The 26647-nt window shown below is 40.4% G+C and overlaps 1 protein-coding gene across 5 annotated transcripts in view; it reads left to right on the top strand.

Annotated features, from left to right (window-relative positions):
* The window catches only part of LOC148409558 (paired box protein Pax-2a-like), a 28614-nt gene extending 6213 nt beyond the window's left edge, over positions 1–22401 (top strand). For 2 of the 5 annotated variants that reach the window (XM_088438610.1, XM_088438609.1), the window contains 5 exons: positions 7296–7471; positions 10296–10410; positions 18251–18352; positions 19682–19768; positions 21023–22401. In XM_088438610.1, coding sequence (XP_088294736.1) covers positions 7296–7471; positions 10296–10410; positions 18251–18352; positions 19682–19768; positions 21023–21135 — 593 coding nt within the window. In that variant the 3' untranslated portion in view covers positions 21136–22401. Of the gene's footprint in view, positions 1–7295; positions 7472–10295; positions 10411–18250; positions 18353–19681; positions 19769–21003 lie in introns of all 5 variants that reach the window. The other 3 variants (XM_088438612.1, XM_088438614.1, XM_088438613.1) reach the window with 3 other exon arrangements.
* Positions 22402–26647: the final 4246 nt, after the last annotated feature.

The raw sequence follows: 26647 nt of genomic DNA, 5'->3' as shown, positions 1-26647 counted from the left end.
TTTTTCCAAACAAAAAGCAATCCCAAATGTTCCACTAGTACTCATGACAAATTGCTTGTACCTCTTGGTTGCGATTCCAACGGTCTTAAAAGCCGTTCTGTGACCTCAAAGTCCAATAACAAGACCTACATTAGTGAGGGACATAAATGGACTCGTCCTGAAGCACTATTTCCAACAGTGCAGAATTGGTACATGTCTCACAAAAGACAAAAAAAAGTGAGCATAATTCTTAACGCGCCGTGCTGAAGTTGCAACTCCGGCTCTAAAAGGCGCCGCCGTTCCAGGCGATGACCCTTAATAAAACACCTGAACTCGGCTACACTGCTGTGTCAATCCGCTGAGGAGTCTTTTTGATTTGAAGGCACGACCTCCACTGTTGTCTCCTGCAATTAATCTTTATGGAAGTGATTAAAGGGCTTTAGATAATTACATGTCAAGATGATGTAGCCGACCACCCGGGTCAGTCAAGAAAGCCGCTATAGCTCTGTTTCTTTTTTTTTCTCCTCCTTCCCCTCCTGAAACAAAAGTGCCTTCGATGGCTGGGAGAAGGCCTGAGGCTTTTAATAGATTATTGGTTCTGTAAGCAATATTCTTCCTTCATGTCGCCGCATGCATGAGCAGCTGATGAAACCGGCTAAAAAGATGCACGGGCGTTGCGAGGTGCGTTCCGGAACGAAGCAAAGTGCTTTATTTCCAAACTGGGAGCTAATCAGAGCGCCGCGGTCGTTGACATAGCGTCGTCTTTGTTCCGGCGTTTGTGGGATATCGAGGGGGGAATTGATGTTTTTATGTGCGTGTGTTGAGGAGGGGGTGGGGGTGTGGGGTAAGGCAGGGATGACTAATGACCTGTCAGAGGTAGATTTCCTGGCAGAGATATAAAAGCCAGCATGACGTGGGCACGGCAAATGACATAATCAAGGGAAGAGAAAAGCGGTGGTGAGGACATAATGCGAACGTCTGGTGTTTTCCAGAGTTCATTTGGAGCTGTCGCAGGACCCCTCATATTAAGCGTAATGTCTCGAATGATGGAAGGTGCATATTTTCATGCAGATTGCTACTGAAGGGCACAACGATATTAAAGGGCAAGGAGAGGAAACTGGAGCGCTGAGAGAGAGCTGAGCAGATGAAGGAAGCTCCTTTGTGTGTTTTTCTGGTCTCAATTGATTCACGCTATTTTGCGGGATTCCTCAGGCCTTGATCGCATGGCTCGGTTCGATAGATTTTCATCGGTAAATTGCACCATCATATTCAAACGTCAAACTGTTTCGTACCCTTGGTTGGCGGGCTTCGGTTAATTTGTAGCGGATGGCGCTAGAAACACAGCTTTTTCATTGACTATCTAGGACACGGGTATCAAACGCAAGGCCCAGAGGCCGGATACGGCCCGCCACATCATTTTATGTGGCCTGTGAAATGCTGGTTTGACTTCAAGTTTCTGGCTAAAATACAGAATTTGCAAGTTGTCTTAAAAAAACAAACCAAAAAAAAACAAACATTTTTTTTTGTTCCCAATCTGTCTTCTGAACAGTTTTTACCAGCCTCTGATTTCAAAACTAGATAAGTGTGTCACAAAAAACACTTAAAATTTAGTCCGGTCCTCTTAGACACTTGGGCCAAGTTGAAAATGAATTTGACACCCCTGATGGAGGACCTTCTGAATTATAATTACGCTCACTGAAAACAAAAAGAAACAACAGACTGCGGTGGAAAGACATGCTCCTTGTTTTTACTCTTTATCTGTATCACATTGTAATTCTTAAACTTGAATGTAAACTGTCTCACAGCAGCGCAAACATAATCGGGTTTACCTGTCGGGTCCATATTTCTCCTAACATCACAAAAATCATTATGGAAAAAAATGAGTTTTATGGCACGTTAAGAAAAACAAAAAAAATTCTGGCAGATTGTTAGCTATGTCTGGAGAACGCGTTACGACGGTGATAACCATTGTTTACGAAAAGCAGTCCATCACTAAACATTGCAAAACTTCTTGTAGGACTTCTTACAAAATCCAAAGCTCGTGGATTTTGACGCCGAAGCACTATGTTGTAAGGAACCATATTACAAGTCCGTAGTCATTTTTGCTGCTCGCGGCATAAATGCTGTTTTGAATGAAATTGTCGCCAAACGCCGCTGGTTGCCCGCCACGCCGTGTCAGCTAATGTCTCTGCGCGGCCTCGTTTGCACTTGGTACATATTGCGCACCGCTCGCTAGGCTGTAGTCCACAGTCAGTAAACGCTGCGACCGCATTTCCTCGCAGTGAGGCCTCATTTAACTCGGTAAGCCGCGCGATGATTATGGCGAAAGCGGTCATTATCAAGGCTTGGGAAGGGGAAAAAAAAAACCCTCACGCGCACACACATATACAAACGGGCGGCAAAGGAGGGGGCGGGGTTAGTGCGATACAGAGCGGTTGAGTATTTGTTCCCGTGGCGCCCTGCCAAGTAAGTTTCCCAGTCAGCAGTGCCCTTAAAAAGAAAGGTCCCAAATTACGGCGGCCATGTTGAGATAATGTGCTGTGACACACGTTTATGTACACTGGGGCTGGGCCAGAGGAGCTTCAGGGACACAGGTGTCATAAGAACCATTATCAGCAGCCATTGTGCCGCGGCAAATTAAAAGTAGCATGTTACACTTGGCAGCCATTGTTGGAGGGAGCCCTGAAGATGGCTCCTTGGGTGACCGCGGCTGTCCGGGCGTTGTACTAAAGTGACATGTATTAGAATGTGCACCGCAGCAGAGAAAAGCTATTACGGCACACATTAACATCCATGTACACCCCCCACCTACGGAGCTTGAAGGCTTCGGTAAAGACAAAGGAGCTGCTCTCCTAGGTCTTTGCAGCATCATACAATGTCATCACTTAAAGGTCTGAGCATCTGGTGCGTGTCATGTGCATGCCGGAGCAACAGGTGGCACCGCTAACACCGACACCTTCGCCCGCTTTCAGATCGAAAGAACTCTAGTTAAAAGCGCGCTAACGTTGGCTGAGCGAGGAAAAGCTGTAAAAAATTTCACATTCCATTAAAGCAGTCACCCCTGATTTGCATTTCCAATAAATAGAATAATTGAATTACACACACACACATATATACATATACATATATATACATATATATATATATATATATATATATATATATATATATATATATATGGCCAAAAGTATCACTATTTAAAAAAAGTATGTTGTACTGAAAATGTATGGTAATAAAAATATATTATACAGACGCACAACATTGTTATGAATAATTTTTTTACGCTGAATACACTGCTCTGTGTTACAAAAATATGTATTTTTCAATTTGAAGTAAAAGTGTTTGCATTTTCTCTTCAAACTATTTATGTATTGCATTACAGTATTTTGTGACCATTACAATCCATATAAGATGATATTGTCCAATGCAATGATTTGACTATCATAATAAAATCGTGACTATTAGCGTGAAATTAAAACAATTTCTGATATGATGACTTTTTTCACGGAAATTATTTTTTCTTTTAGAATAATCCAGGGTTATTTGGGAACTATTATACATACGTTTTGATTCCCATATAGTTTTAGCTAATGTTTTTACAAATGTATTCTTTGAAAACTATATTTTGATCATTCATGCTTTTGCAAAGAAACAAAAATTGTATCCAAAATTCCAATACTTTATGAAATGAAAAAAATTTTGAACTGCATTATAGTTTAGTCTACATTACATTAATTTAGTAGTGCCCACTGTACAAAGTAACTTCCAAGCCAACAAACTGCTCTGTCAGCCCTAAACTGGCTTCTTAAATTTGTGATTTATGGTTGGAATAGGGCAATACGTTTAACGAGGCTATCATCTCATATTTCAATAAGTCGGCGAGCGAGTGGCGGCAAGAATGGATGGATGCGATTCCTCGTTCGGGATGCGGCGATATTCATTATTCCTCATCTGGGAGCGTCATGAGGTGCCGTGTGGAGGATGAGCGATGGAGTGGGCCGCGATTGCAAACTATTGTCTATCTGAAGCCTTATGGAAATATCACAAATCGGCTTGCAAGTCAAAACAATTCATTTAACTTAGCGTTGACAAAACTGAGGCTCGGGGGCCCATTGGCCGAACAAAAGTATCAGGCGGGTCTTTTTAAATCATGTCTGTTTCGTTCAAGTTCTTTACCATTTACCTGTGAGCACCGTCTGCTGATGTTATTGTGGCAATAAATTATATAAATTTGGTCACGTTTAGAAAAACTTAAATGCTATAGTCTCAGCCAAGCAAAAAAACCCTGCCTAAAAGAACAAATTTCGCGGAGAAAAATGTTGTAACTGACAATTAATTCCTGTCCGATCCATTCATAATAACAGCAGATTGTGTAATTCTGCATTTCAATCAAGTTTACATCATCAAAGGATTCAATTAGTATGGGGACAAATTACAAAAAGGCAACAGAGTTCATCTAATTTGATGCAAATGAGTTTTGAGTTTCTTTTTCTTTTGGGGGGAAATGACAACAATACATCGGGGCTAGTTGAACATATGCGTGTTGACATGTTATTTAAACAAGAAAGCTGACTACAAGGATCAAACCATTCATTTGGGGACGGGGGTTGCGACCTTGCGTTGGCGGCTCGTTTTATTGTGTAAACACTTTTACTTTGAAAGCAATTCACTACAATGTGAAGACGGAAGCCACTCTCTCTGGTTCCATTTCTTTTTTCAAACTTTTGGCGGGACGTACCACTTGGCTTGGGGCCCCCTGCTGGGGGTCGTGACTGTCAGGTGGTGAACCCGCAGAGAGGCGTCGGCTTGCTCGGGGGGGTTATCTGATCTGGAGGAGGGGCGACTCCCTCGTTAATAGGGACGCACGTCAACTCGAATAGACTCAACCGCCGTCGTGATCGATGAACACCTAAAGTTTTTCATAGCAGCAAAAAGTATTTGTTAAATGTCGCTTGAACTGTGGAATGAAAAATAAAATGGTATGCAGGAAGAATCGCTACCATGGCAACCGTGCGGTTGACCCCTCAACTGGGAATCAAGATTGTGGGAGGAAAAGATGTTGTCAATCTGAAGAGCGTGGGAAGCGCATCCAAACATCGAGGGAGGTTATTGATCTGGCAAGGTATTGGAAACAAATGATGAATGACTTAAAACTAGCTGGAAAAACCCCGGATTTGCAAAAAAACGATATGTTTTCTGTAGCACCAATACACCCTGTGGTGTATTGTGCAAGCAAATCAATGCCATTTTTATTATTGTGTATTTATTTAAAAGATGAGTTGTACATCAAAATATACAAGAAAATGGCAAAGTGGTGACTGGTGTTGGTATTGAACAATTTGTTTTAAATCAAGTACCATATTTTTCGGAATATAAATCGCAGTTTTTTTTTTCATAGTTTGGCCGGCGGTGCAATTTATACATTGGTGTGATTTATGCATGAAATTATTAACACGGTTATATGAATAACTCTTAATATGTTACGTCGTTACTGACATTACCAGGCATGTCAGTCATGTAACGTTAATATACCGTAAACTTGTTCGGCCTGTTGTTCTCTATTTAAATTTTAAATTGCCTTTGAAGATGACTTGTATGTTTTTGGTGTTGGATTTTATCAAATAAATTTCCCCAAAAAATGCAATTTATACTCTAGTGCGACCTATATGTTTTTTCCTTCTTAATTATGCATCTTTTGTCTAGTGCGATTTATAATCCGAAAAATCACAAACCACTTAGTGCAAAGGCTAATGTTCGTAGGATGTGTTATTGCGTAAATAAGTACAGTATATTCATCGGTTAAACAAATGAAATAGACGATAACATTTTCCATGGAAGGTTGCGTCATACGCTTCGCAAAGACAGTCATTGAGTGTATTAAAATAGCAAAATTAGCATGTCAGCTTGTTCAAGATTGCTATCTTCTGGTTCTACATTATGTTGAGCAATGCTAGCTTGCTTGAAATCACATATTCTCCATCAAGTCATGTTTAAAACCCCAACAAACATCCAAATACGGCGATAATCCAAAGAGAAACATGACAGCTTGCTTATTTATCATTTACAAAGTAAGCTAGGCTATTTACTCGATGCTCAACTATGCTAGCTTCTGCTGAATCATGTTGTCATTCCAATATCCTGTAAAATCCCCAGGCATATTTGAAAAAAATACAACAAATTACCGTATGTAAGTAACAACCAGGACGACCATACAACCATACAACTTGTTCGCAAAACATCTGTGCGGTTCAATTTTTAGCATCCCAATTCTACAGTAAGGTATAGTAAAAATGCTTGTGCTAAATTCTATGTGTTTACTAAACACGCAGTGACTTTCATATAAAATGGCGACCCAAAGAGCCAACACAGCTTGTTAGCTTGTTACAAATGTACGCGTTGCGCTGCCGAACCCAGCTGATGGCGAACAAAGACCTCAAGATATTTTGTGTAATTTATGTACGTATATAAAGCACATTAGCGTCATTTAATGGTACGATACACACTTAATTTACACTGTAAAATAGATGATCTAATTTGCATCCTTTTGGGGAATAAAAACACATTTTAAAGATGTTTTCTTTCCCCCAACTAGCAGCATATTTGCTTCACCCTCTGCTCGGCGTAAAAATCATTCAGTAATAACCCTCCTGAATGGTAATAGCACGCTGACATGATTGATCAAGTGAATTCCGTAAGGGGGGAGCAAAAAGGTGGGATTAAGTAGAGTATTATAAGCGCAATGAGTTGAGGCAGGATGTTCATTTCGAGTCCATTTCAGCTCCCTCTTGCCACCAGATCAGACAATCAATAGCGTGCTTGCATATCATACATCACCGCACTCTCACCGCAGGGGAGAACATAATCTACTGCAAATTTAGAACGACGGATTTCCATGCCAGTTCATGCTTTCTGCTTAGCAGGGACCAGGAATATCAGGGTGAAAAGTGAAGCTTTTTCTAGTACAGTACTACTTTATTTTCTCCCCAAAAAATGGACGAATTGGCAATCCCTTTCTGGTTTTCGAAACTTGTCGTCAAATTTCACTTGGTATACTTTATATTCTAGTTATAACTGTTTAATATTTGTACAAATTAATACGTCCAGTACTTTAGATTGGGCTGAAATGTGGTTTTATTGATTGAGTTTATTTGTATATAGCCTCAGCCTTCATTCGTCAATCTGCAGTTGCGTGAATAAATAATTCCAGCCACTCATGGTGGAAAGTACGATTTTGACCAACAAGGAGAGTGGGTCGTTTTTTTTTGTTTTTTTAAACCGGGGGCCAGCGTGTCGACTGTCGCTCTCTCTCCTTGTAGATGGTTCAGACGGTTCTGGTCCAAACAGTGATTCTCAGGGTAGTGTGGAGAGTTTACGGAAACACCTGAGGGCCGACGCCTTCACCCAACAGCAGCTGGAAGCACTGGACCGGGTTTTTGAACGCCCCTCGTACCCGGACGTCTTCCCTACGTCGGAGCACGTCAAACCTGAACAGGTTAGTGGAATTGTTTATTTTGCTTTTTCTTTGAATTAAGCTTAAAAAAAAAATAAAACAACAAATTGGCCCACTATGTCCAGAGGCTAATCAAAGATGAGTTGAGATGGCCGCCAAGAGGAAAAGCGGCACGAGGGAATCGCTGCGAGACCTCCCACGCGTTATTGATTTTGCCATGAAAAACACATTCCTCGCATGGCCTATAATTGAGAATAACAGTATGGCAACGTGAAATTAATCAAAACCTGCCTCTTGCCGTAATTTTCTAGCTTCAGGAATTTACTATATCATTCAAAAAGGGTTACTAGGTTGGCACTTTTTTGTTAATGAATAATTTGCTGTCTGAGAACCTAACATTTTCCTATTAATATCTTCAATTTGATGCAAAAATTTGTCACTTTATATGACTTGGTAACAAATGATAAATATTTGGCCCAATATTTGTTATACACAGACAAAAGGCGCGACTTCCTGGGTGGTAATCACAACTCAGTTCTTGTCATCGGGTAGTTTACGTTTGCATTCATCACGTAAACGCTTTTGACGAAATAAACATCTCCATCATTTGAAAATGAGGACGCATTTTGCAACGAGGCTCCCTATCCCGACGCGGCTTAATAAAAACCGCGGCTTTATTACAATGACTAACCTTTATTTACATTCATTATACTATTAAACAACAAGAGACTATTAATTTCTCCTCGCAAACTACCAGTCGGCACCATAAAAAGCAAAAAGCGGTGGCCTGATTGAGTTCATTTTAATTTCTCTCCAATCGAGCCAAATTAGGTAGGTGATAAATCAGTGGGACAGGCCTCACCTCCAGAAGAGGGCCTAATTTGCAGCTAATTACAAAACTGATTCCTACTGGAAGATCAATACCCAAACCAATTGGAAATGACTTGCAATCACAAAGAGCGTCAGGGAGAGTATTAAACGGCTTGGCATGAAGAGGGGTGGGGAAAGGGGGTTGACTTAAAAAAAAAAAAAAGGTACCGTCCAGAAAAATCCGTTTTAATTTAATGCAATATTAATCAGCCCATTTTTCCTTTCATGGGGGCCTCTCACATCTTTCCCCTCTTCCTGTGCAAAATGTGGCCCTATTAGCCAAGTGTCTGGGCGCTGGAGTGACGCATTAAAAAGCCATTCTGGCGCCGCGGCTCTCAATGGACGGAGCCCTCCCACACTTCTGCCTGCCATGTGGTCATCCCTTTCACGCCGCGGCCTCCCATCTGCATGAGAAAACGTCTGCCGAATAGAGCCAAACATCCGACCTTGCGCCAGCCAACAGTTGTAGCAGACAATTAGAGTTTATCGCCGATAGAAGCAGACAAGAGCGGGGTCGCAGGCGTGGACCCGCCCCGCCACCTCGGGGGATCGGGGCCCGCAGAGACGCGGCCCACAGTCCCTGAACTCACACCGGGCCTCAAACAAACAGAACGGAAGTCTCATCTCATTAAGGCGATAGAAACACGCCAACAGCTGCCACACATACAAAAAAAAATATAATAAAGGTCCCAACAGTGTCATTATTTTGTATTGCAACGTGGGAAATGAGTAAAAATATGAAAATGATTAAAGGCAAATTATTTGTTAAATATCTGCTCCCTTCCCATCCAAAAAACATACATTTGAACCACTAATAATCTCAAGAAAGTCTTCATTTCACTCCCAAAAAACAGACGAGGACGTTATTCTCGAAACGTCCTGACGTTTGCAAGTATTTTTTCGGTTTCAGAACCGTTTTCACGCTGTTTATATGTTATTCGATAAAATTAATGCACAAAGCAAATTACTATTTAAAAATAAGCACGAAATCTATCTAGAAACAAAATTATATTCTAGAATTTTGACTCATTAAAACCATCCCAGGCAGTTATAATGGCTGAGTACACTGAATAGTGAATTACTTTCCCATTTTGCTGGATAGGATTTGAATATCCTTTTTGTAGAATTCTGAAACGTGTTCAATTTCGTTTGGGTATCCCTTCCTTTCTTTTAACCTCTGACCTTTATACCATGTGGATCTGTTGATTAGATTTGAGCTGCTTGACTTTTAATTAAAAAAAAAAAAAAAAAAAATGTAAAAGAAAAATTAGGTGTTCTAAAATCTTTGACCAGTAGTGTATAAATCTACGGTATACATACATTTACAAATAGACATATACAGTGGATCTACGCTAATGACGGGGTAGAAGCACCAAGTTTGCATAGTGAAAATTCACACGCCGTGAATCTGTTTTCATGTTCTGCCGTCAACTGAAAATGACGTCACAGCGCCTAAGAACTTAGCTTATGACTGTCAAGTGACCAAAAGCATAAAAAAGGTGTTCTATGACGGTTAATATCATAGGGCAACATTTCATGAAGGCCGCCCCCCGAGACGAATCGTATCGGGTGGGTATAATGCGTTTGTAAAACTGACGGTAATTCTACGCGAGAATCTGCAAAGTCCACCTTTAAAGTTAAACCGCCAAGCGTGGCTCAAGCGTTAAAAGCGTAACACGTCGCGTGAGTAAGTCGGCGGTAAGATGGGCGGTCCGAATTCAAAGGTGGGTGGCGTCACTCGCACGGGGGGCCACACGGCGCTCGCGCAACAAAGCGTATCGGCTCAAGACGAAGACTCGCCGGCACAAAAGGCCAGCTGACGCTTGGGCTACCCATGCAAATCCCGCCAAAGGCCATTTCCTCTCAGACAATACGCAAATACATTCATGATATGCTTCAATCCGGCACAATGCTCTCTCGCAAACGTATACCGGAGCGGTCGCTGGCATCGAGGTATCGTCCGCTTGCGTAACCCTTCCGTCGTCCGCTCCCTCAGGCTAACGAGTACTCGCTGCCCGGCCTCAATTCCGGCCTGGACGAAGTCAAGCCCAGTTTGTCGTCCAACGCCAACCCGGAGCTGGGCCCCAGCGTGTCGCAAAGCTACCCTGTAGGTAAGATCAAGCCCCTGTATGGGAATGTGTGAACATTAAAAAGTCAAACCAACAAGTCAAGTGTGAAGGCTTTTTTAACGTGGAGCTTTAGCATCTGCCGTCCGAGCGCGCTTTTGCTGAACAAGCGGCTCGGAAATTGGGGCACGCCGACAAGGTCCTTTGGGTGTCGCTGGATCAGATTCATCAGAGCGCCGAGCCGCCGCTGGTCGGCTGCCTCTGTGATTTGTTCACTTTGTCACCTGGAGGTGGGGGGGGGGATGGGGCGGCGGCGGAATAGGGGAGCGCCGCCGGTGGGGAGGAGGGCGGTTTGCGCGTCTCGGAACACGAGTAATGCGCCTCGGTAAATACGCTCTGGCACCTCCGCCGCCTCACTCTAACACCGTGATCATTTACTTCACCCTCCTGTGTCACCCTACAAACAGCACCGCCCCCCCTTCCTCCTCCCTCAACCCCCACCTGCCATCCCCTCTGCAACCCCCCCCAATCTCGCAGCCTACCTCTCTCCTTTGTCACAGTTAATGATTGCCCGGCTAATTGAAATATTGTTTTCTTGTCGCTTGATGCTATTACCGAGACGGTTGTTGGGCTCGGTGCAAGTTTACGACGACTCTTTTGCTGGGTCGCCACACCACAATGAGATCCGACACGAGCTGTATTGAAAGTAAACCGTGCACAATCAGGATTTCGGAAGGCTGAGCACCAATCACCAGTACAAGTGAAAAAAAATAAAATAAAATCACAGATCCTATCATATCAATATCTAATCAAATATGTTTAGTTATTGTGTATATGCTTGGATTGTTCATGATGTGTCAACATTACTTACACTTATCTATTCCAATAAAGCATTTTCTTCAAAATTTAATCAAATGAATGGCAATTTATAATTCTTCAAATTTCCCATTTATGGTTCGTGATTGAAAAACTGCCCCGAGAGAGGACTTTACTAGCATCGGCTACCATCATGAGTACTAATTCCTTAAAATAAGGCCAGGTATCATGTGCCATATTTGAGCTTGGTGCTTGTCCATCCTTCATTTTTTTTTTAATAGTTTTATCTAATTTAATAAACTTAAAGTACATTAGATTCAGTGACTCTGGAAGGATAGCTAGGGTAACCGCCATTTTTTTTTTTTTTTGCTGGAAAATGGCGTCAGTAACGACAATGCAAATTTGTATAAATGTCGAGACGTTTTGCAAAGAGGTATCTGTAACAGTTTAGAAATAGGATGATTCATGATCCAATTATTGTGCCCTTAATGTGACAAGAAAAGTATACTGTTCCTACATTAAAATGCATGGAATTCAATTTTCTGATACCTGCAGAAACTCTTATGTTTTGGGTGAAACTGAACCATTTAAAAGTTACTATAAATGTTAAATAGTGTTTTGGTAGATGACATCTACTTGGCTTCTAATGTATAAACTGCACATCCAATAAAATTGGCGCAATTTTGTAGAGTTTCACAAAAAATGAAAGAAACAAAATATCAGGATTGGTTAGTGCGCCTGATTACATACACCAACAAAAAAAACAAACTTCTGCACACTTGACAATGCAATGTATTGGGTTTTGATGACATGCATTTCTGATTTTTGTCAGCAAATTGTCAAAATGTGTCACTAGTTGACATACTCTTTTTACATTTGATCAGGCGAATTGCCTTGAAATGATCAAATCCAAACCAAAATGTTGCGCAACTCGTGCAGGCTCTTTACAGATTCTTGAGTGCAAAGTGAACATTTAGAGGTCAAAGTAATAAAGCTCGCGTAGTGCCAAATATTAAGAATGCCTGGCAGGGGAATTGCGACCCCCCCAAAAAAGAAGCATCAAAATGTTGCTTACTATTTAGGCCGCGATCCAATTTCAATTGAATTACGCGTTAACGAGAGCAGGAAACTTAAGATTTCGTATCCGTCTTTAAAACGTTTTCCCAACTTTGATCTTGTTGATTTCACGCCCGGCGGAATTTGCATAATCTATCACACTTGATTCATGAAGTCACGGCCAGAGATCGGGATTGCGACGGCGCCGATAGAAATCTTTTGTGTCCTCTGCTTATCCTATTAGGCGCTTGAAAAGCAGCCGGCTCCTCCGAGAAAGGATTTAAGGGCATTGTGCGAACCATCAAAATTCTGAGGCGAGGTCTTCACTCCTTTCCCTCCACATTAAAGCGAATTACCTGCTAAAGAGTCCCTCTTACCCGCAGAAGGCTCCATGAATATGTGGCTAGGATAATTGCATATTGTCAGGTAATTTCTATTGTTGATATGGGAAGTCATTTGATTTGATGAATCCCATTTGAGGTGTGCCGTGGCCCGCTCAAAATTCAAATAGGCTTGGTTTTGAATAACTTTTTTTTTTTTTTTTTTTGACATTTTCAACTAGTCAATGGCGAGATGGTTTCGATACGGCCGATTGTCCACTGGTTCTATGGAGAGTTCCTGAGCAGAGCTGTTTTTCTTCTCGTCAATCAATGGGACTTTGTCAGTATGCATAGTAGAGAAGTGCCAAAGTGAGAGTGTGTTATTCCCTGCTGGGCCAGCTAATGGAGGCCCCAAAAGGCCTTTTAAGCACGTGTCAATGACACCAACTGCAATTATTTGTCTGGGGAAATCACAACAAAAGGACTGTGCAAGAGTTTAGCCGGAAAAGTTATCATTAGTTATCACAAACAAGAGCATAATGGGCCAAGATCGAAGTCGTGATTTTACAAGAAAAAGTGTAATATTACATGAATAACAGATTTGTATTGAAGAAAAAGATTCAAGTATTTTCAAGAATTGTGATTTTAAATTGTGAATTTTTAAATTCAATATAAAAAAAATTCTAGCCATGAGAATAAAGTGTGTTCAGTAATTTTTCATAAGAAACTAAGAATCGTTAAAAAGGTTATCAATAGCAACGGCTGATAAAAAAAAATCCAAATTGTTTATCTTTGGGGGGGGGGGGGGGGGGGGGGGGGGGGCAATGTCTTCTATTGGCAATATCTGTGATGTTTTCCAGCCCTTAAAAATAGTCGTGAAAAAATAAAAGTAAAATTAAATTTTCTTAACCCTGATCCGGACATTCCTTGTTAGGCAAAAAGGGGCTTTCAAAAATACACCTGATTTTTTCATAAGAAAAGGGTAATACCACAACATGTCAGTTTTGTATTATTCAAAAAAAAAATGTTTGTTATTGTTCTGGGAAATAGGGAACAAAAACTTTAAGTTTGACATTATCAAGTTTGCCCTCCTTCATTTTAAAATGCGACTGAAGACAAACACTGCTAATTCTTTTTTGCTAAACCTCATAAAGTGTTGCAAATGAGAGCACATAAGAGTGCTGATTGGGGATGTGTTCATTTCGGATTTTATTGCCATGTTTTTGAGCCAAATGAGGCAGTGCCACAATGCATCTAGCACTCAAAGTTGCATTTAAAACAAACTTCTTGCCTTGACTTTATAAAACTCATTACTACCACCTATAGGACTGGAATGGAACACATAAGACGAGTTTTGAGTCCTCCTACCAAGTGCCATTGTTGTTTGACTGGTTTATGTTTTATACTGGCAAAAAAGCCGGACGCTCACAGGTTGCAGCGCCACCTGTTGCTCTGCAACGCACATAGTTTTTGAAAGTAGCTGCGTTCACGCCTGCACACCCTCCGAGCTGGAATATAAGTCTGCCATCACAAAAGCAAACTAACCTTTGAGCACACGTTTGATAATGAGCGACTTTCAGCCAGTGTTTGGGGATTTAAAGCAATTTGGCTCACCAAACATTCTTTACTCCCTTGTAATTAATTAGGATGCTGGGATTTTTAAACCCCCCCGTTTTTTTGGCTTGTGAACGCCTCAAAGATGGAGGTCAAAGATTTGCGGTTGCTGTGGCGAACATGAAGGTGTCCCTGTCATGCTAGACTGCATCGAGCTAAAGAGGCAGTCGCTAATGGTCTGGTGCTGCTGCCAAATGAAGATGAAGTTTTGCTGCTCGCTTGTTGTTGTCATGCTCAAAACTTTCCGAGATTGTTTCGTCTTTGCCAAAGGAGACCAAAATTGGGATGTGTCCCTCTCCCAAAAATTACAGTATGACCCTGAGAAAGATAATAGAAAAGAATATGGGCCGAATTTTGTGCGGTGAACATCCTGGTCATGTTTTAGGAGTTGCAGTTGTTGTTCTTACCTCCGCCAAGGAAATATTTATGAGTTTACAAAATATCGGGTGGAAGTTTGGGACTTTGGCCAATGAAAGATTTTTTTTTAACTTCTTAAACAAGATAAGAATAATATTGCACGTTGTCTACATAAAGTAGAAATTAAAAAAAAACCTGCTTCACCAAGGTTTTTGGTTAAAGGTGATGAGGCAAACCAGGAATTTTTTTTCTACACTTGCAAACAAAACTGAAATACATATAAATTGTGAAATATATGTATGTAAAATACATTTAGCACATTGGCGATTTACTGTCATATTAAATATGAATTTCATTGTCCCGATATTCCTCACCAGGGAAATTAAACATCTAGTTTACTGAACCCACACCTCTCTCCGTGTGGCTGCCTTGCCCCTTTCATGACATCGTTCAATGCTGGCTGGCCACGAAACATCCATCCATCCGTCATTTTGACTGTTTATCATGCGGAATGCTAGAGACTACCCCAGCGGAGTGAATGAAGGAGCCAAAAACTGACTTTAACATGCAAAACCGTGTCAATAAGAGTGGTTCGTCCAGTGAAATCGGTCCTGTGGGAAACCAGTATTTATGGGTTCCGCCCACGGAGGAATTATTTACTACCGGTGTTGATTGTCCGGCTGTGTGCTCCCAAATACACATTTTTGCCACTTTAACTTTTCTACAGCAAATTTTGTAACTGACAAATGAAACTTTGCTGTTTACTTGGCCGAATTGGTGTTAAAATCTCTCCTCCTTAACTCCGGAACCAAAACAAAACAAAAAGGAGTGGATAAGGACTCTGTGTATTTACTCTTGCACAGGTGGTACAGGGGATCGCTATCGTCATCAGGCCTCTCACAAATCATGTTTATCGGTGCTGAGAACGGAGAATAAGCAAGGAATGGTTGCAGCAAAAAATAAAAAAGGAAAGTTTGGGGATGTTCAAGGTGATAAAATCAAAATTTTAATATGGTTAAAATATCCAAAAAGTTTAACTTCAATGATATAGCTTCTTTAAACAGCATTGCAGTGTTTTTCTTTTATATAAATGTGTCATGGGCCGCAAAAATGTGAATGCTAGGCCACAAATGGCCCACGGGCTATAGTTTGGACACCTCTTCACTGTACGTTGGAATTGTCATGTTGCTAGTTGAGCAGTTGGGGTCTTTTGCACATTTTCTTAATGGATGAAATCAACCATAGCTGAATTCGCTGGCATTGAATCTAAAGGACTGTCAAAAAGGCACAAACAATAATATAAAGAATCCCATCTTTTAATGAGAAACTCTGTCGAGGAGGCAACAATAGGCGAGGACGCAGCTAATGAGGCTATCGCGGCCATACACAGTTTCCCCAAATGGTGCCCACCTCTCGAACTGGACATAAAGCAACAGTTGGTGGGCGCCAACTCAAATTCTCCGCAAAATAAGTAACAAATGCCAGTTTATCCTTCAGTGACCGAACTGTTCCTAAACTTAAAGAACGATCGACTATCTACTTTTAAAGGTTAGAGCAGCAATAAAGGGTTAACCAAGGACTGTATTGATGTCCTGATCGGTACCATGGTTAGCATTGATCTTGCATCAGATACCCGTGTCTGACGCAAACGCTTTTAGTCTCAGAATTGAAAATGTGAGACTTTTAAATGAAAGTATTTACATCTGGCGCCGTCATCCACAGACACGGTTGGGTCACTTGTGACAATTGTCACCAGTGTGTCTCAAATCCACACATGCACGCACACAATGGGCCTCACCGCTGGCGAGGCACAACACTCCGCCCGCCCGCCGCACTCCCACGGCTTCTTTTGACTTGAGTGCACTGGCTTGTGGCAAACTAATTCTTTTTGTAGGCCTACAACAGTCTCCCACTTATTCATTTACCGGTCCCTGTCTTGAACTACATACACCACCGTGCAAATAAATATACACTTTTAAAGGAATTTTGACTCTTTTTTTTTTTTTTTTTTTAGCCAAGTAAGATTATCATTGTGATCATTGCAAATTTGGTCATTGTTATAGTGATGCAAAAACATGTCATTCTTGAGCCGAAATATATTAACCAGTCAAATAGAAATGTGTATTTTGATATCTGTTTCATTGCTTCGTAAATCATTTTAAATGAAAATAATTAGATCATTTGTTGTTTAAATCAGTAGTTCTCAAAGTGGGGTTCGTGAAAAAAAATAAAATATATATATATATATATATATATATATATATATATATATATATATTTTTTTTTTTACTAACCCAAATTATTTCACGTAATCAATTCAATCAGTTTAATAAATGTTATAACTTTGTTATTTGACAAATAGACCAAAGTAATCCACATCATCATCAAAGAGCTTGATTTAGTCACTAAATATTTAGGGGTAATCGATTTGTTATGAGGTGTGCAATTTGCAGTTTTTATTTGGTAAACTTCAGTATTGCTGAAAAATAACAAATATACTTATCAATTTGAATATGTTGATGAAAAAAAGGGTACTTATGTTTGGCTTGAATGTCTTATTTGTCCCCGCAAACAATTGCAGTTGGGGTACTTGGAGAATTTGATTTCCAAAAGAGGGTCCCTGACTCCAAAAAGTTTGAGAACCCCTGGTTTAAATTATCGAATATTTTAAAATGAGATTAATCTTGTTATGCGCAAGTGGCAGAGCGCCAGATGGGTGGTTTACAATAGCTACCGCTAGTTAACTGTTGAGTTTAGGCAAGTTTTGCAACTATGAACCATTTTTTTTTAGCTATGAATTTAAGTTGAAATAAAAACAGATTTAAAATCAGTATAGATTAGTGTTGTCACTACACAAGATTTACTTTTTTTACCTTAAATAAATATTTGTTGTCTTTTTTTTTCGTACTTCTCCAGAATGATGGGGGGATTCATTATTTTTTGTCCATTTTTAAAAAGTTTGGTGGCCTCTATGCACTTCATTGAATCCACGTGAAAAGAAAATCCATATTGGGAAAAGTCTAGTGGCTCAAATGATGGCCATGCTGAGTGATCTCATTGATTTCAAATGTTCTTTTACATATCTACGCCAACGCTTCATACACAGACAAGCCTTTTTTTGTGGCATCTTGCTCCTCATTAAAGTTCCATCGGGAGAGACTTTTTTTTTTCCTGGTTCCCCCTTTTGAGCCCTCGCCGCCACAATATAGCGAGGCCACTGGTCCACAATGGCGCCTGTGCAGATTGAGGTTACGTGCCGCGCTCCAAAAAACATCCCCGCGGGCCAGCGAGGACGACCCGAACCGTCACTCTCAATTACCGAGCTGAATATGTGCAGACGCGCTGGTGGCGCTTCGCAGAGGGGGCCCGCGGGCTCGATCCCCCTAAAGGCCTCGGCGCAACAGAGCTCAGTCCGCAAAGAGTGCGATGTGTGAAACTTATTCATTTATTCGGTCAGCTTCAAAATTGTTGGGGCTTATTGTTTATTATATTATTATATTCCTGAATCGTTTGTTGTTGTTTTTTTATTTAGCTTGGTATGCAAAAACAAAACTAATAACCAATGACTACAATGAATAGTCACGGTTTTATTGAAATATGAAAATCGTCATTCAAGTAACATTCAAGAAATGCACTGCAAACACTCATGGTTTCCAAATGGCTATTTTATCAAGTATTAAAAAAAAGCATGTTTTTTTTTTGTGCTGTATTTGTTTGCTCAGGTCGAGACATGGCCAACACAACATTACCCGGGTACCCCCCTCACGTTCCCCCTACAGGCCAGGGCAGCTACCCGACTTCCACGCTCGCTGGAATGGTTCCTGGTAAGTGCCATTTGCAAATTTTACTATATTTGCTGTCCGTTATAAGACATACTGAAATATAAGTACATACTGGTACTGTAAATATTACGTTGCATGATAGTTCCATCCTCCCAAAAAATTACCCAACAGATAATACATTCACTATGAAACTTTTCTTGGTATAGTAAATGAAATGAGAAATTAATGATTAAATGTGTTTTTACTACTAAAATAACTATAAACATATTTTATATTCTCACCAGGGCCACCAGATGGCAGTATATTATAAAACATACAAAAGTATTTGAACAAATTGCTCACTAATGCGAAAGAAGCAGCAGTAACATTAATCATTTTAACCGTTTTTCAGCATGATGAATAAATATGCCTGTTCATTATTGTCCGTTTACATGTGTTGCTGCACCATTTGTACTTAAATAGCTGCAACTTTAAAACCACAACATTGATGCTAATCAATAGCTCAGTATTGTGCATTAACACCACGGAAATAGAACAAACCCTGCCATGTAAAAACGACCTGTAAGAACAGTTTTCTTGTAAATCCAGCATTACATCTCGCAAAACTAGGAGTAACCCAAAAGCAGGAATCTACAGCTAGCTAGTATTATTTTTCGGCAATTATTTTACGGGAACCGGAGGAAAAAAAATGTCACCCAGGAAGTAACAATTTGGGAGCTTAACGAATTCAATTTTGCAGGCAAAAACTCCAAGACAAACGTATCTCGATTTTCTCGCCTCGCTTCGGTTGGCGTGCGACGTTCTAGATCGTTCCCCCTGCACACAAGGAATGAGATTTAGTGCCGGGCGCCAAACACTGTTAAAGCAAAGCCATTCCTCACCGGCTTCATATAAATTACGGCCTTTATTGTCTCGTAAAGGAAGCAAAGGTGTTGAACCGTCGCTGCCGCGCTCGCAGACACTTCCCTTTCTCCCGTGAAATTTTGTGGCGAAAAGCTCAAAGCAAGATTTATGGTGCTGGATCCCAAATGTATGCATGAAGCAGTTTATTAATAACACTCGCCATTTATTAGTGGACCGGCTCGAAATTAAAAACGGGGGAAGAAGAATGGGTAGATATCCATAAATGGGATGCGGAAAGGCGGCCTCAGTGTCACCTCCTGTATTGTTCACTGTTGCATAACTTAAGCCAAATGAAAAAGAAATAAATTACGTGCCTGAATGGTCACACGTCGATGACTATCGTTTTTTTCCTCCTCCTCCACTGCCATGCGAAATGGCGCCTAGTGTACAAAAAAAGGTGTTTTTTTTTATTTTTTTTTCTTCCCCGAGGCATTGAAATTCTAATTGATTTGTTGTCTTGTTTTGCAGGGAGTGAGTTTTCGGGGAACCCCTACAGCCATCCCCAGTACACCACATACAACGAGGCGTGGCGATTCAGCAATCCGGCATTACTAAGTGAGTGGCGCGGCTAGCTTAGCATGTTAACTAGCTTGTGCTAATACCACATTTTCTCGAGCTAGCTTTGTTCCGGTAATTCGCAATACTATTTTGTTGGCAAAAAATATGGTAGTTTTCAAAAACTTGATACTTGCAACTTGTTTTACTTCTATTAAAAGAGCACCTTTCATTCATATTTTAGACTGAAATGTGCATAATAAAAAATCTTCATTTTTCATGCATGAAAACTTTCTGACACACATTTTGGATCATTTTTTAAAACAAACATATGACAAAAACAATTTAGGAAAATATAAGTTCAAAAAACACATTTTATGTTAAGTAGGTTATTCAATGTCATTATTGTAAAAAACCCAGATTCTCCCCCGTTCTATAATGGCTGGGCCCAATTTGTCATGTGCCACATCTCGTTACCTGTCAAGTTATGTATTTACTTTTGTGAACACATCTCTACTATGATCCCAAAACAGAACGCGTTAATATTTTTTCAAGAGGACAGTTGAATATTTTTCTGTGGACAAATATTTATTTATAATTATTTCTTTTTGAAAACCAGTCTGACAGCTTTTATGTTGATTATTTTTTGGGGGGACATAGATTTTTAATATAGAATATAGAAGTTTTAATGATTTATTTTTGTGAACAGATTTATTCTGTAACCCCAAAAGAGGACACTTTTAGTATTTTTCTGTGGACAAATATCTATTAAGAATGATTTATTTTTGAGAACAGATCTGACACTTTTGTGGAAAAATATTTATTTTATTTATTAAAATATTTATTAATTATTTCTTTTTGATAAAAGATTTCTTCCATGATCCAAAAGACGAGAGTTTAGTTTCATTACTTTTTTGTGGCCCAATACAAATGAAGTTTGAAAGGGTCTAAAGTTGAATAAATCAGACACTGATGGCATGTTTTAAGTCTTCTTTTTTTAACCCCAAAAATGTTTTGCACTAGTTAAGGGGCACTTGGCTGAAAATAGACTTTTCAGGGGGTACATCACTTAAATACCACTGGCTTAGAAATGCAAGACGGCAGACTAACCCAACAAAATTGCTATATTTTACCATAATGACATTAGAATTCAGTCATATTAGGTAAGGTTTGAGACCAACTGTAGTGCTTGAATAAATTGTGTTAAAAATATAGATTAAAAATACTTTGAAATTAAAAACAAACTCTGCTATTGCTCATTGTTTCAAATGGTGCATTCTTCTGTTAACTTTCAGGTTCCCCTTATTATTATAGTGCCGCGTCGAGAGGCTCGGTCCCACCCACTGCTGCCGCTGCCTATGACCGCCACTAGTTACCATGGAAACCAAATCAACCTGCAGGACCGCCGCCTCAGCCTCCATATTTGAGCACAGAGAGGACAGAGAGGACACAGAGTTCACACGATGAGACCGATTTTGGGCAAGTTGGGAGATTAGAGTTCAAAACGTCTTCAATTCCGAGGATTGACGAAAAGTGAGGAAAAAAAACAACTGAAATCAGCCATTGGGGATCAATACTGTACATTCCTTTGCTTGGCAGCTCTCAGCGGGGGCTGCTTGGGGCTTAAAAATGTAGCAGCGGCCTTTTATTTTCCTATTTCTCCTCCCTCAAATACTCAAACGAAACGGGAACCAAGTCAGATGAGCCGGCTACATTTTCATCCATCATCCAGCATGGCGGAATGCCGTGAGAAGATTAGGACTCTGTGATACACAATCAACATGTTTAAAAAATAAATAAAATTAAAAAAAAAAAAAGTGCAGTGCGTCGCCATGCAAGCAAGTGGATGTATTCTTAATGATATATTTTTTTTCTGTTTCATTTTCCAATCATTTAAAGGACTAAAGTGCTGTGTCAGGATGTGAAAGGCAACATTTTGTGTCCTTTTTTTTCCACTTTTGTTGTTGATTTTGCACTATTTTCAGAGGTTTGTAACACTGGAGCGTTGTTATATATGCAGGAATCTTTTATGCATATTGTGCTTTGGGTTTTGGCACTTAAAGCGGCGCATCTCGACAACGTGCACTACTGCTGTGTTTTCACTGAAGTTGATCGAGTCTTTTGGCAGGACAAGGATCCAACAGCCATCCCCCATTGTCGAGTATTAAAAAAAAATAATAATAATAACACAAATTTGAAATTAACTATTAAAAATGAATGATGATAGCCATGGAGTCAAAAAGCGGGGGAATGCCTTAAAAATTTCAAAAAAAGCTTCAGCGTCTTCATGTTTCAGCCATTTTTTTTCTTTTTGTTTGACTGAATGTAGTTTACATTTGCCAAAGAGTTTTCGTTATTTACAGGCCGCCTATCATTGAAATCAGTGTTATTAATGATATTATTTTCTTGGTTATTATTCCTAATATTATTGAGGGACAAGCCACATGCTTCATGAGGAAGTCTAAATGTATAAATTCTATGCAGTGCAGACGGTCATCATATGCATATGAAGCTGTTGATGGTGCAGTGGGTGAATTTATTTAATGTTAATTTGTAAGAGTGTGTGTGCGCGTGTGTGCGTGCGTCTGTTGGGTGTGTGACAAAACACTTCATGTAAATACATTAAGAACTGTCTTTCATGTTCATGGGTATTATCTCTTTCATTAATGCTGGTCACACTTGTATAATAATAATAAAAAAAAAAAAGTCTGAAATCTTTTACCAAAAACATGGTTGTTATTTTAGCTTTTTTTTTTTTTAATTTTGTAATTTTAGGGGTGTAATTATAGCGGATCCTCATTGGTTCCAGGCTCTGGAAAATAGGGATCTCAGATATATAATAAAATTCAAAGGTTATAGACTAGGGATGTACAGCTGCCAATCAAAACACAAGCTTTTATATATGATCTCATTCAATATTTTTTTTAGATTTTTAATAATAAACTTTTAAAACTCTTTTTAAGCACAGCCAAACACCTTGAACAGATGCACACATTTGCTAGAGCGGTGGAAATAAACCTGCAGATAATCCGCACTGGACTATAAGCCGCAGTGCTCAAATTCTGAGGAAAAAGTCGCGACTTGGAGGACTCGAAATTGGACTGGGGTGCAAACACATAGGGGGACATCCCTTTTTAGACTATTTAATGTATATGTCATAATTATTTCTCATCATAGGTTTTAAAAAGGAAAATCAAATTACAAACAAGTCTAAAATGTACTCACTCATTACCTTTTTGGGGTTTTTCCATAATTTCCACTGAAGTTTTTAGAATGTCATGCCAGGCCGCATTGTATGGTCCATATAGCGCGCACGCACCGTAGGATGCCCAACCCTAAAATAGAATGTAAAAATGCAAACGTCATGATTTATTTCCTGTTCGTTTGGAGTATAAATCTGTTTAAAAAAACGTATTTGTAGGAATTTCTGCTACTAACGAGCCTGTTTACAGACAAATGAAGCGACTTCTCAGGTGTAACCGCGATCACGTGCCTCAGAGGCGGGAGCCGCGGAATGTTTTCTCCGATCCGGATCAGCGAGCAGCACATAAAGTGTTTAACCCCTCTCGCTCTCTCTCTCTCTCTCTCTCGACGCTTTGTAAAGTTGAATTAATTTTTTTTCTCACTCGTCGCCTCGGAATTCAATTTGCGCTTAAGTTGCAGCCGCTAGATTTATGCGTGAAATCCCTCCCCAACCACCCCCCTCTTCCTCTCCCACTGGAAGCTTATTTTCACTCTTTTCTTCTCACAGTAATCCCTCCGCCTGGTACGACTTAGTTACGTCGTTATTGATTTACAGCCGGCGGACACCGTCTCGATTAGCCGTGTGCAATTGGCAAAGGATTTGGGCGCGCGATAAAAAGCAGCGCGTACATGTGACAACGCGTCGGGGCCGCTAATGGGACGTTTAGCGTGCTGTCGGAAAAATACGCGTACAATAGGAGTCATTTTCTAGCCTTCAATACCGCACATACAGTAGAGCCGAGCGATCTATACATTAGTTACTGATTGTCGGACCAGCAAGCTTTCAGGTATCAGTATGGCCTAACGAATGTAGCATAACATTAGCATTTTCACGGATGCGCTAACAGCATTTTTGAAGCTAAAGGAACGAAGGTCTTAATTTTAACATTTGAATAAAAACACCTTGCATTATTGCACAATTTGCTACTTAAAGCCTTGTGGCACCATGTATTTTGAAATATCCACTTAAAGTAAAAGCACACCGAAAAAAAAAACATTTAATACTTTAAACACTATTTGAAGCCAGGAATTGTCCTAGTTTTAACAGGAAAAAAAATCATTGCCAACTTGTGTTTGCTAAACTAGCTCAAATTTGAAAGTAATATAGTAAGTTGGGTAACAAACGTATCCAGCAAAACTTAAAACATAAAATTGTGTGGTGCATGTATTTTGTATTGCAAATGAAACACTTTTTTGTTACAGATTTTCTGCTAGTCGGTATTACTTTAAACCACATAAAAGATTACATCAAGGCAATAAAAAAAAAAAAACCCAAACATTCAGAGAGAATTATTGTAATATGCTGTTTCAACAGTGTTTGCTGGTTTTGAAAGAGACGCGTGTAACACACAGGTAGAACAATTTCTGACTAAATTTCACGGAAAACTACACTCAGTCATGTAATAACTTTATCAATAACAACAACTTGCAATAAAGTAAAAAAAAAAAAAAAGAAAAAAGATTTATGATTGAATTGAAAATGTCAGAGCAGTCTGGTATCAGCCGGTTAACATTTCCAGGGTATGGCTTATTGAAAGGTCCGTTATTGGACTTTTCCACATCCAAACACCTAACTTCGCAGGGGAAAACAGGCATTTAATTATGAATTATGCAATTTCTTTCGCAATGTTGTAGTTTGTCACTCACAGCCCTTGGCACAAAAAAACGAAAATAGGGCAAGGAAGAAACGGCTCAGAATTCCCAAAGCACGTCTATTCTACTTAAAAACTTTCCCGTGTCGCCTTCCCATCTAAATTGGCGTCTCTCCTGTGAAAGCAGTAAAGTGTGAACCAGGATGTAGCTGTCAATCATGCTCAACTCCACTGCTCTCATGACAACAGACAGCAGCATATAAATATACAGTATTTGGCGCACTGTAAATGATACAGCTTTGGAATGATGCGGTTACAATTCAAACGTATTTACGCATCCCTCGAAAGGAGCTCCGAATCCATTTAGTATTGGTTGAGCTCGTTTCTAATTAACTAAACATACACATTTGACACTTTTGTTTAGTGTTACTCAAATGTAGAAGTGACACGAGGGACATGCGAGTAAGTTTAGGACCCGTGTACTTGACGACATCAGAATCGCTGTTGACCTTTCTAACTGCTGACTGCACACGCCGCCTGTACTGGGGCGCGCTATGAATATGCTGCGAAGACCAAATGCTAATTTGGTTAGTGGCGTGTCAAATGCCCAATAAATCCTGGGGATGTTATCTTTTTCTTTTTTTTTTTTTTTGCCCGTGACACGATGGCGAGGAAATATGAAAATGCATTTCACATCTTCATATTCCTCGAGCGGCTGTTGGGTGGGAAGGGCGGAATGGATGTGCTGCTTTATGTGCTGTATCTAATTGGATGTGGCAATATGTAATACGATTCTCCGCTATCCATCAATCGGCGTGTTAGACCTGTTTGTACGGACGTGTCAGCGGGGCAGCCTAGCTTGTTATGATGCCTGAGCACCAATTATGAGGTGATTCTCCACGCGGCGTGAGGACATCGGCGGGATACTTGGGGGGAGGTTCCTAATGAGTGAGCATTGATTGGCCGGATAAGTGCTTGACAAGCTAGCGGGAGAATAAGACGAGAAAAAGTCTGAACCGAGAGTTGAAGTGTGTGGTGGCGGAGAGGCGAGTAGATTTCCTTGCTCAATTAAGTTCTGCGTGGATGTCGGTCAGAATTGCTTGTTTGGATTTATGACAATGTTGAATGATGGTTTTATGGATCTGCCCTCACTAGTGTAAACAAGTACAAAACGGTACTACAAAAAGGGACGCAAGATAATCAGGTATATTAGGATGATTCATACAAAATTCCAAACCGATTAGCAACAGATCACAAGATGAGATAGCTATTGATTCTATCAATACACACCAAGGTCTAAAAATGACCTGAACCTTATAGGAGAAAAATAATCTGGTGGGATACAATAAAACTAGTGTTTAGTTGCAATTAAGTAAAACATACTGCTGATTGAATCAAATAAAAATCCCGCAAGCGTGAAAAAAAGCTTTCTGCTGTACTTTCTCCCATAAAAAATTCTTCACAAAATCCAGACAAAAATAGAAAAAAAAAGAAAAATGTTGTGTCTCTGACAAATTTTCAGAAGAAGACCCATTAGAGGTCAGTTGAACACCAACATCACTTTCTTTTCCAGTAAATAATGAGCCTAATGGTGATTACTTGCAACGTGATGCAATCAAGGCCTCGCTTAGCGAACCTGTCGGCCACCGGTGGTCCGGCGCTTGCTACCTGACTGGCCAGTAAATGGGGGTTTACCCTCCAAAAGAGACAGAGGCAACCCTGTCAGCCTTGGCGTTAGGCCCTCGCATGCGGGGGCAGCTGGGAAATATTCCGAGAGAGACACTGGAGAGAGAGTGCGTGTGTGTGTGTGTGAGGGGGGGTGCGGATAATCAACCCGCATCTTTTTCCCCATGTAACCCCAGACTTCCTCCTCCCTCGCCCCCACCTTCCTCCGCCGAGCTCACTGTCAGGCCAAACACATGATGAATTGCCCTGTCAACGCAATTCATTCAGGGACCAATTAATTCCGCAGAAATGAACTAGAGCCATCAGTCGCTGGAAAACTGGCGGCAAAGCGCCTCTCGTCGGAAAGAAAGCGATACGGGCGCGTGTGCACGGGGCGAAGGCGGCGATGAGAACCGGGGCGCCGGGGGAGTGCGGTGGA

This window comes from Hippichthys cyanospilos, chromosome 17 (assembly GCF_059441005.1).
Source record: "Hippichthys cyanospilos isolate Australia breed blue-spotted pipefish chromosome 17, RoL_Hcya_1.0, whole genome shotgun sequence".
Classification (NCBI taxonomy): Eukaryota; Metazoa; Chordata; class Actinopteri; order Syngnathiformes; family Syngnathidae; genus Hippichthys; species Hippichthys cyanospilos.
Note: the sequence above shows the minus strand (reverse complement) of the source record. Positions and strands in the feature narration are given on the sequence as shown.